Source organism: Scleropages formosus, chromosome 1 (genome assembly GCF_900964775.1).
Source record: "Scleropages formosus chromosome 1, fSclFor1.1, whole genome shotgun sequence".
NCBI lineage: Eukaryota > Metazoa > Chordata > Actinopteri > Osteoglossiformes > Osteoglossidae > Scleropages > Scleropages formosus.
The window spans coordinates 26,089,911-26,101,451 of record NC_041806.1 but is presented as its reverse complement, the minus strand read 5'-3'; the positions used below and the strand labels follow the sequence as shown (position 1 = coordinate 26,101,451).

Here is an 11,541-nt window from a genome sequence, read left to right as displayed (position 1 = left end):
AGGGTTCACCAGAAGATGCGAACCATTGGTAAGTCTCAAGAACAGAAAGGACAAGCTGCACTTTGCTAAAAAAATACATTTAAAAGCCTTTAGGATTCTGGAATAAAGTGACAAGTGAGAAATATATTAACCAGAGTGATGGAAAGAGAAAAGTGTGGAGAAAAAAGGAACTGCTTATTATCCAAAGGACACCAGCTCATCTTTGAAACATGGTGGTGGTAGTGTCATGGCTTGGGTATGGCAGCCACTGGAGCTGGGTCGCGTGTCTTTATTGGTTATGTGACTGCTGATGGATGAATTCTGAAGTCTGCAGAAGCATATTCTCTGCTCAGATCTAACTAAAGGCCTCAGAACCCAATGGACGGTGCTTCACCTGGAAACGGGACAATGACTTGAAACATATTGCTAAAGCAACTGTGGAATTTTTCAGGGCCAAAAAGTGAAACGTTCTTCACTGGCCAAATGGGTCAGCAGACCTGAATCCCACTGAGCAGAATTTCACTTACTTAAGACAAGACTGAAAGCAAAACGCCCCCGGAATCAGCAGGAGCTGAAGATAGCTGCAGTACAGGCCTGGCAGAACATCTCCAGGGAAAATACCATGATCTGGTTATGTCTAGGAGTCACAGACTTCAGGAAATCATTGGGTGCCAAGGATTTGTTACTAAATATGACAATTTTATTTAAGATTATGTTAATTTGTTCATTACTTGTGGCCCCTCAAAATGGGGGTTGGAGGGGTCCATGTATAAAAACATCTGCAATCGCTGCATGGTTCACCCAATGGAGATGCAAATACCCTCAGATTAAAGTCTGCACTTTAACCTCATAGTTAGTGCTTCATTTCAAATGTAATGTACTGGAGCACAGAGCAAAAGTCTAACAGTCCAGAAGCTTACAGACTATCAGTATCACTGTGTCAGAAATCAAACACAGTGAACATTTATTCTCCAAGCAATTTCTCATTGTTTATTATAAAAATATAAATGTTTCCATTTCACATTAACACAGCTGTAGTCTAGGCCATGCATACGGATAAATTTTAAATAAAAATGGTCTTGTAAAGAAGGCTGACAGTACCGTATTGGCCTTTATCTCTGAGAAAACGCGTACACACAACATTATTTTATTTGTAGCCACAAAATCAAAAACTTCAGCTGTGATACAAATGAACCACTCAGTTGTTGACAATGTACTCGCTGTGTCTCCCACTGCATAGCAGGTCTTAAGGTGTGCGGAAAAACGCTGAGGGCACAGCGATCGCCAGTAGGCGCGGCTCTCTTCTCCGGCTCCCTCTTTGTCTGCGCTGCCGCCTGCCGGCAGTCAGTCCGCCCGCCCGCCATCTTGGCTCAGCCCAAGGCTCTGACAGCGAGTGCGGAAGCCGGAACTGCCGCGCTCGCGCTGTGCCTTCCGTTTCTGCACAGCAGCAGAGCTCATCCTGCGCGCTGACAGTAGTACCGCTATTAAAACCCGCACGCAAACACATTTCATAGAAAAAGAAGAATGGCGGGACGGCTGCCGGCTTGTGTCGTCGACTGTGGCACAGGGTGAGCTGCTCTATGATCATGTTTTTTGGGCGGCGCGGCGGAGTGGAGTGGAGTGTGGAATGGAAGTGGGTAGTGATGCGTTTTCCGGATTTAGGGTGTGTTGTGCAGGATTCTGTGCGACTCGACTCCATTCTTCCATTCATTCAGTGTCGTGCGCGACATCTTAGAACGGCTAAGAGGCTCTTTCTGCGAAATTTGCCAGGTTAATTCGTATTTTGCAACCCCGAGGGCTAGACAGTGCTAACTGTACGAGGACTACTAGGGGGAAAGCTAGCCGTTTAGCCGTTTTGTTTGTTGTCACCGGCGTGAGAAAGAAAGCGCTGCTGCCCCCCGAGTGCCGCCACTCACTCGACCATCACTCGTGAACGCTTCCATTTCATGATATACTACTCGGCGAAATAGCGCGAACCTCATTCTAAAGTTAGATAGAGGAAGTTGGCCTGCTTCCTAATGTGTGTCTAACGCTCTGTGTCCCTGCGCTGGCGCCCCGGTGTGAGCACGCGCACACGGCCGACCTCCTCGCGCCGCTTCCTCGTTCTGCCTTTTGATTCCATATATGGTCGTTTTCGGCGCCCCGATGCTTCCTTAGGTGCTCCGCTTCTCGGAAGCGCGGAACGGCACGGTACTGAGGGGCGCTAATCCAGGTATCGTGCCTCAGGTCACAGTTAATAGTGAAAGCTGCGCGAGGTGCTTAATTCCTCCTGATCATCATGTCTATCAAGTAAAGGCGCATCGCCGACTGTAACTTACAGTTAGTTACGTGTCACTGGCCACGTGTAAAACAGGTTTTTAAAGTTAAAATACACGTATTTATAGAGTGATCGTCGCATGCCATTTGGTGTCGGTGTGTGGTAAACATAGTCATTGTGGACTCTTCTCGAACTGTCACTCACTACATGTTTGGTTGAGGCCTGGCTGAAGATGCAGCTGCTTTTCAGTGGAAAGTTCCTTGGCCTGTTGGCTGGAACCCCTGTCTGAATCCGTCCGTGGACCTTCGTTCACGTTCCACCTGCTGAGAGCTGCTGTGTGCCTTTGGTTAGCAGAGGTTGTAGGTTCGAATCCCACTTCCAGCTCCTGTAGCAGTGCAGGTACCTGAAAGGGCTCTAGTAGGAAATTACTCAGCTGTATAAATCCCATGCTGACAGAGGATGATGTCCATCTGCCGTGACGATCGAGACGTTCCATGCCAAGTCGGGGATCCGAGATTCCGTTCACCAACTTTATAATTACTTGTTAAACACTAGCTTACAAATTGTTATTTTTTTAGAATGCCCAGGAGGGGTGGGCTACCACTGGCCCGTAGACCCCCAGAGGTTTTCTTTTTCTCCCTCAACTTACAGTTGGGAGTTTTTGTTCCTTTCCCTGGTGGCCAGTAGGTATACTCATAGCTCTATAATAAGTTCTTCATTATGGTAGCCATAAGTTGACCGTCTTCTTTGTTTGTATCTGTTTTTCTTGCCTTATGTCCTGTGTTAAAGCGCTCTGTGTCACTGCGTGAGAAGAGCGCTCTATAAAAAAATAAAATAATAATTTAAAAAAATATATAAATGGGTGAATAACTGCAAGTATCTTAACATTGCAAGTGACTTTGGAGAGAAGTGTGAGCTAAATAAATGCACACTTTGCCCTGGAGTGTAGAACCCATTCGCAGTATCCCTGTAAGTCACTTTAGGCATCAGCTAAGATTAATAATAATCACTTCTTTGATAAGTGGCGTGTTAAGAATTTACAGCCCAGATTGTTACAAATGTTTCAGAAGAGCACAATCTTAAAGTCTTCAAGTCTTTCTTTTTTTTTCTTCCAGTGAGTGTGGAAGTGTTTAATTTTTCTCTGTTCTTTACTGTTTTTATTGTCTTCATCAGTCTGCTTTCATCATACAGTTACACTTGCTTTTGTTTGTTCTCCAAAATATTTCTATAGTGTTAAAAATCCTATTAAAATCCCTTTTGTCACTTTGCAAAATGAGCACTGAGGCTAAATGTATGAATGTCTTAACTGCTTCAGCTTATTGCTAATGATTTTGCACATAAATGAGTTGTTGGTCAGATACAGCACATATTGTTAAAAGCCTTTTAAAAGGCGTGTGTGTGTGTGTGTGTATGTGAGAGCTTATATGTGCACCTTCTCAGCTTGTAAACATTGTGAACCTAGTTGAAACATCAAGCATTGCATGTGGTTGAGATACTTACAATATTGTTTTTTTCAGATACACAAAACTTGGATATGCAGGAAACACAGAGCCTCAATTTATTGTTCCTTCATGTAAGTGTTACTGCTCATTGCTCTTGAATTCACCCTACAGGCCCATGTTTAGGTTTTGCTTTTTTTAGACCTGTAAGATAAATTGGCTTTTTTTTGTGGTTGTTTTACAAATGGCTTGCATTTTTTAAAAATTGAATATTTTGTCTGTTAGTTTGGTTGAACTTTAAATTCAACAGAATTCTGCAGTTATCATTTAATTCAAACAACATCAGGTGAAATTAAGTTTTGGGGCAGATTTATGAAGCTTTGCACAGCTAAAAAAAAAATTACACCACTCATTTCCATGAGACGTAGCATATCAAAGTATTGGACCTTCCAAGTTGGCTAATGCACTCTGTCTGCAAATTCCAGTTTGGTCCCCTTCATCTGTATATAGTGATCATCTTCTAACTACTTGCAGTTTTCTCTGTCTTTACCTGTGTGTCCATCATACAAAATAAACTGTACAGCTGTGAGCTGTAACCATTGTGAAAGAGCATTGAATTATTCTGTTGTGTTTAACTGCACAGTGCAACATTTATCAAACACAGACAGCATTTGCTTCCATAGAAAGTTTCAAAAATTGGTAAAATTGCAATTGGAAAAACTTAACTTTTTTTTTTTTTTTTTTTTAATGGAATATTTGAATTCAATATTTTGTGTAGTCTATTTCATGCAATGCAATAATAAGATAATACAAATAATTACTCAGAGGCAACACAAAATTTAGAGGAGAAGTAACTGCAGATGAGTAATTTTGAATTTGCTTTATCTAGTTCTTGCTTAAATGCTTTGAAAGCTGTATGATTCTGGTGAGGCGGTTGACAATTCCACAATTTTTTTTATTACTAATAGCTTCTGTTAAGAACAATCCTGAAGATTGATGTGTTAATTTCCTAATGATGGTGGAGCTGTACAGAAGTGAGATGAGGGGTCCTTGTCTATGTTGTTGATTGGTAATTTTTAGACATTTATGTTCAATTTTATTTCTGTTAAAAATACATACATTTATTAACATTTTCTAAATGTGTACATCCCCTCTTCAAAGTAATTGTTTAATTTTCATTGTGTGGTAAATCCCAGTTCATAGACTATGTGGCATTTGTTCAATGCCCAGGTATTGCCATCAAAGAGTCGGCCAAGGTGGGGGACCAGGCACAGCGCAGGATGATGAAGGGGGTGGATGACTTGGACTTTTTCATTGGTGATGAAGCTATAGACAAACCCACATACGCCACAAAGGTAAAGCTCCGAAATCCTCCAGCACTGACCTCTGATCTCAGTTCCATAAGTTAATAGCCTGTTGACATTAGTTTAAAAAAACTTATATTCTCTGTATTATGAAGGTGTAACTTGGCTATGGACATATTCTTTTGCCACATGGTAGTATGTGCGTCAGTAACACACAGCCTAGCAGTGAGTAATGCAAGTGCCTCATAGCTGCTAGGCTGTGTGTTTATGTGCAGTTTGTGAGTTTCCTCCACTTGTCCTGGTTTCCTCTCTGCTTCAGCTGAACTGTTGCTACATTCCCTGTAGTGAGTGTGAAAGTGTGAGTGAATGAGTGGCTGTGATGGCCTTGCGATAGACTGCTGTGGCATCCAGGGAGTTCTCCATCATGTGCCCTGTGCTTACTGGGATAGACTGTGGATCTCGACAATCCTGAAACTGAATAAGTAGTAGCTGAAAATGAAGGGGGGGTGTGTGTGTGGAAGTCGTTTATACAGTTTGTGGTAATTCACTGAACTCGCATTGTTGGTTTCATGTTTATGTGAGCAGCCCCAAAAAAACACAAACTGCATCTTGCTTTGTGTGCCAACAGTGGCCAATCCGTCATGGCATTGTGGAAGACTGGGACCTCATGGAGAGGTTCATGGAGCAGGTCATCTTCAAGTATCTGCGGGCTGAACCCGAAGACCACTACTTTCTCTTGGTAAGAGACAGTGATCTACACCTTCACCCCAGAATTATCATTAATTTCTCACAAACTATTCTTCAGTAAATAGCTTGACAGCAGAATGAGGCTTAAACTAAGAAAACACTTGTTTTCTATAATAGCTTTTGCAGTTTGTGCTTATTTATTTAGGTCAGAGTTCTACATTTTTCTGTGAAAAATTTATTTCCTTTTAATACAACTTTTACCATATACATGTATATAATTGTCTCAGTAACTAAAAATGCCCCTGTTTAGTCATTCTGAGTGCTCAAGTATTCTTTACACTTGTAACTCTGTTTTGAAATGAAACGTACTTTGAACATACACTTGACTTTATCACTGCGTTTCTTTTTCACATTCTGTGGTACACTACATGACATTTGGAGAACTTGGTGTAGAATTATCAGTTACCCTTCTTGTCCCCCAGACTTGTCCGTTGCTCACTTACGGTGTTGAGGTGCTTATTCCAGCACAAGGTGCAAAACACAATTCACAGGGCATCCCAAGGATCACATAGACTTGAGACTGGTGCACCAGTGGCAGTTCAGTAGTTCACCAATAGAGCACCGGAGTGTGTGAGGAGTCCACAGTAAATGAGGTTCCATCGTATGATGGTGGGACTCCCGCTTTGGGTCATGGTGCAGCCTTTAGAGTGGAGCTGCTTATCCTGCAATTTGAGAGGAGCCACTCAGGTTTACTAGAATGTGCCCAGGAGTAGGCAGTAAGAGATGATAAATCTTACCTGTCTTTGCCAAACCTGGGGACTTTCCATTATGACTGGAGACAAAAAAGGATGTGCGGCCTGGCCTGTTGAGCCTTTCCTGCCATGACCCTCCTCAGAATAAGTGCTTCTGAAGATAATTCGGGAATGTTGCGGCTGTACAATAAACTATTACATTTTAAATGCTTCTACCTATAACTTACTGACTTTCGAAGTTTTTCTTACGTCTTCTCTGCAGACAGAGCCTCCACTGAATACGCCTGAAAATCGAGAGTATACAGCAGAGATCATGTTTGAGTCCTTCAACGTTCCAGGTCTTTATATAGCTGTTCAGGTAATATCTCTTTCCAACATGTACAGCGCTATGGAAAATTTTCACCCTGTCCAATTTTCTAAAAATTTTTTTTTTTTTTTTTTTTTTTTTTTTTTGCGAGTCACTGTTAAGAGATCTTTAACCAAAACCTAGCATTAGATTAAAGGAATTCTCCGTGAACAAATTTCACACATTGGGGTTGTAGCTAATACCTCATACCTGAAGCTGTTTCATTACCTTGCCCACCAGGTAACAAAAAAACCTACATTTGATTTATTGATATATCTACATCCTACTAAAAGCCTCATTATGACAGGGATTAGATTGGGGTCACCTATATTTATTTTTTTTTGTGGCACTTAGTGCAAATATAGCTAAATTGTTCTTAAATATGAGGGTGAGGAAGTACCTGGTAAAATCCAAAAGGATGTAATGACTCATAGATAGGTCTGCAGAAATGTGGCAGCCTTACTGAAGGCATCTTCTGTGTTGCCAATAAAATTTAGTTTAATAGTGCAATGAAAGGGGTAGCTGGTAGCGTAGTGGTTAGAGCTGCTGCCTTTGGATGTAAAGGTTGGCAGTTGAAATATCATATACTGCTGTAATACTGTTGAGCAAGTAGGGGAGGGAAGTGTCAGCTAAATTAATAAATGTAAATTGATTTTGGCAGTGAATATGAGCAAATCTAGACATACAGTATGTCTTCCTTATAAACATATGCTTTTTGGGTTTTCCTCAGCTCCATATGATAAAGGAGCATACAAAGTGTTCAGTTTAGAGGTTACAGGATTGCAGTGCAATTTCTTGCACTGGTGAAGCACGTTCTCATGCCTGTAATTTAAATGTAATCTCGCTGTTAACTACCAATATTTGAGTTAGAGGTAATCTTTCAAAGTACGGATACTTTAATGTAAATGTTCTGTGTTGCACGTATTATATTTATATTCATATTCTTGGTCTTTGCTACATTGGGCTGGGATGCACACTCATGACCCTTCCATTAAACATTTCTGGTTACTAACAGCGCTGCTCCCTCCGCAGGCTGTTCTTGCCTTAGCAGCTTCCTGGACATCCAGACAGGTGGGAGAGAGAACACTGACCGGTACGGTAATAGACAGCGGTGATGGGGTCACACATGTCATCCCTGTGGTGAGTCCTTCCTCTAATACCTGGACTATGCCTCTGTAGAGCAGCCTGGCCTTTTCTGATGAGAGAGGATATAGAATTTCTTTAAAAAGTTCTTTCTGGTTCTAGTTGGACAATTTTTCAGATTATTCTCCTATCTGCAAATACATTTTTTGTGGAATCTCCATAGAGATGCCATAATTTAGAAATTATTCATACCACAGCTTTAATGACTTGGTTATAGAAATATCGTGTATATTTACATTTTGTCTACACTGTCTCTTAAATCTCAAGTTACTTTATCAGCTTTAAAATGTTAAAAGGTTTTTAAATGTTTGAAGGGGAAAAATTAGCTGTCAAAAGCTTGAGAGGATTTTTGGTGTCTATAAATAAAGCATCAGCAGCTCCAATCATACTGGTTTTGTATCCTTCAGGCAGAGGGATATGTTATTGGCAGTTGTATAAAACACATTCCTATTGCTGGCCGCGACATCACGTACTTCACCCAGCAACTGCTGAGGGAGAGGGAGGTGGGAATTCCTCCTGAGCAGTCTCTGGAGACTGCCAAAGCGGTCAAGGTATGTCTTCAGCTACCGTCTCTTCTGAAGTGAGCTGTAAATGTGTAATAGCCAACTGGCAAACTTGAGAGCCATTGACTCGTGCATTTCTCCAGTCAAATAGGTAAACTTCTCAGAAGGTGAACATTACCGTGCTAAATCAGTGTTCTCATGACATAGCTGATCTCCATAAGACAAATGGCTGTCAGGTTGATCGAAGAAACGTAGATGAAGGTGTCCAGTTAAATACCAGTTCATAGTAACTGAACGTGACTTTAGAGAAACATTTCTGCCAAAGCAAACGAAAATGAGTAATCGGAATGCCTCTTGGCTATACCTTTGATACACATCAGATGTCACTAGTGCAGTATTTAATTTCTTCTGTAGCGTGTATTTCATAAGAATGACGAGAACTATTTCTTTACCACTGTAGACAGTCATTAGAAAATAGATAACAGAAGATGGACTGCTGACTGTGAAGGTTATTTTGTTTACAGGTAATGCTCCCTTTTCTTGTTTTGTATTTTACTTTGCTTCCCAGGAACGGTTCAGTTATGTGTGCCCAGATTTAGTAAAGGAATTCAATAAGTATGACACAGATGGGTCCAAGTGGATTAAACAGTACACCGGCATCAACGCCATCACCAAGAAGGAGTTCACTATTGATGTAGGCTATGAGCGCTTCCTGGGACCTGAGATCTTTTTTCATCCAGAGGTAAATGATCAGCACTTGGCTCATGGACAGTGCAATTGCTTGACATAACCTGCACAAAACATGATCTACTACTATCTACTAGCGCCTGCTAATGATGGGAGGAATTTGCAGCATCTGCCAGAGCTGTCAGAGCCCCTGCCTTGTTCAACTGCAGATTTAACTGTCATTGCTTTATTAAATGAAAATAAAATTAGACTTTTATTATGATGGTAGCACAGGTTGGTGTTACGTTGTTCAGAATATTGTTAATGATTTTCAGTGATTATCACCTTTCTAAATGTTATATTTTCCCAGTTTTTTTGCCATACATGTAGATAAGTGTTGTGAAGTAAATTAAATGCCATGCAAGGATGCCTGAAGCTGGGAAGACGAGAATAAATAATTTGTCATCTGACATCACCTTGGCATTTTCTCCGTTAGAAAAACATATTGGATGGAAATGGACTGATGAAGCTTGTTTACATTGCATTTCACAAATTGGTGAATTCTACTTTATTTTTCTTGCAGTTTGCGAACCCTGACTTCACCCAGCCTATTTCAGAGGTCGTGGATGAGGTCATTCAAAACTGTCCCATTGATGTGAGACGTCCCCTCTACAAGGTAAATCCTACCACAGTCAGACTTTCATTGGTACCTGTCACTTTTTCAGAGGCATGAGCAGTAACTTGTGAGTCTAACATGTAGCTTCATTCTTGCTTTTCAGAACATTGTCCTCTCTGGTGGCTCCACTATGTTCAGGGACTTTGGCCGCCGACTACAGAGAGACTTGAAAAGGACGGTAGATGCTCGACTGAAAATGAGTGAAGAACTTAGTGGTGGCAAGTTAAAGGTGAGAGAGGACTTCTAAGTTTGTTACAAAGCAGCATTTATTGTGTTACTGCAAGTCCTCACAAAATATTGTTATACCGTATTATACTACTGTACATTATTAAGAAAACATTTTTTCCCCTTCTGTTTGTAGCCTAAACCAATTGATGTGCAAGTGATCACCCACCACATGCAGAGATATGCTGTTTGGTTTGGAGGATCCATGCTGGCCTCAACTGTAAGTTTTTGTTTTGTCATTGATTTCACTGATTAAAATGTCCACTGGGACAAAAAAAATGTATTAATTTCTATTTTAGCTCTTTCAAATACAGCTTATAAGGAGAGACATATTCATTTAGCCTTACAGAGTATTCACTTTCATTATTTTCATGCAAGGCCTTGTTGCAAAATTCACCATAGATCAAATGTGAGTGATCACAACAGCATAATTCATTATATAGCAGTTACCACAGTGAAAATACCTTTTCCAAATTTTGCTCACATTCATATACACACTTATATGTATGCATTTTAATACATTTAAGTACCCAGTGATCAGCTAAATAATTTTTATTTTTGTACTAACTTTGTTGGTATACCTTTTAAAGTTATCCCTTTCTTTTCTAGCCTGAATTCTACCAAGTCTGCCACACCAAAAAGGACTATGAGGAAATTGGGCCCAGCATTTGTCGCCATAACCCTGTGTTTGGAGTCATGTCATAAATGCAGACTTTCGCCTTTATACAGGTTTTGTCATAAGAGACCAGGGTCAGCATTGCTTTGGTTGCATATTCTCTTTGAATGGGTCACAGTTGCTGAAAATACAGGAAGAGTGTAATTTCAAAAAAAAGTAAGACCAAACCTCACGATGGAAAATTGTACCAGATGTCTTGAAAATGTGGGATTAATGGTTTCTACACCAAAATAAATTCATTTTGTTTTGTAGTTGCAGAGCAATGTGTTGGAAAAGCAAAAACAATGATAAAACATAATCATTATAAAATGATTATAGAATGTAATGTGCCCATTTTTCTTCTATGTTGAGGTATTCCCATGGCTTGAAGCTCATCTTGGCTTCAGTTGTTAATTTTTCTGTTTACAAGGCAAGAGCTTGTTTAAATTTCTTTAAAAAATTAATATGTAAAGCTAGAGAGATCAGAAATGATTAAATAACCATTAAGGTAACATCATTTAACTCAGTTTGACCTGAATACTTGTAGCATTTCCCACATGGAAACCTATGGAAAAAAAAATCTCTCATTTAACATGCTTACCTTGATCTTTATTCCATTTTCCTACTTTTTTTGGATAATTATTTCCCCCATAATAACTTCTCTGAAATGTACTCACTCCTGCTGGTGCTTTCTCTATATTAACCCTGCTTACATTTAATATGTATCTTGCAGCAGAAATTATATTGCTTATAATTATGGTGATGATGGTGAGGATAAGACAATTTAAGCGATTATTGGACCAGTATCTTGTTACAGTTTTCTCAAGTACCAAATGATTAGTGGATCGGAAGTGTGTATTTAATGCAACATTCCAATAAAAGGCACAATCATTTCTACCTGTTCTCTTG

At 40.2% G+C, this 11,541-nt stretch overlaps 1 protein-coding gene across 1 annotated transcript; it reads left to right on the top strand.

The window, feature by feature from the left end:
• Nucleotides 1–1,356: 1,356 nt before the first annotated feature.
• On the top strand, nucleotides 1,357–11,341 carry LOC114912293 (actin-related protein 3). The gene is made up of 12 exons (XM_029258432.1): nucleotides 1,357–1,547; nucleotides 3,754–3,809; nucleotides 4,906–5,030; nucleotides 5,608–5,718; nucleotides 6,681–6,776; nucleotides 7,797–7,904; nucleotides 8,315–8,458; nucleotides 8,979–9,152; nucleotides 9,660–9,752; nucleotides 9,856–9,981; nucleotides 10,114–10,197; nucleotides 10,587–11,341. The coding sequence occupies exons 1-12, from the start codon at nucleotides 1,504–1,506 to the stop codon at nucleotides 10,680–10,682; spliced, it is 1,257 nt and encodes a 418-aa protein (XP_029114265.1). The 5' UTR covers nucleotides 1,357–1,503; the 3' UTR covers nucleotides 10,683–11,341.
• The last annotated feature ends 200 nt before the right edge of the window (nucleotides 11,342–11,541 follow it).

What these genes read in the sequence shown, in the direction of transcription:
- LOC114912293 (XM_029258432.1), top strand. Translation starts at nt 1,504, where the DNA reads ATGGCGGGACGGCTGCCGGCTTGTGTCGTCGACTGTGGCACAGG. An exon ending in TCAATTTATTGTTCCTTCAT is followed by an intron (nt 3,810 to 4,905) that starts GTAAGTGTTACT and finishes TTCAATGCCCAG; the next exon opens with GTATTGCCATCAAAGAGTCG. An exon ending in AGATCTTTTTTCATCCAGAG is followed by an intron (nt 9,153 to 9,659) that starts GTAAATGATCAG and finishes TTTTTCTTGCAG; the next exon opens with TTTGCGAACCCTGACTTCAC.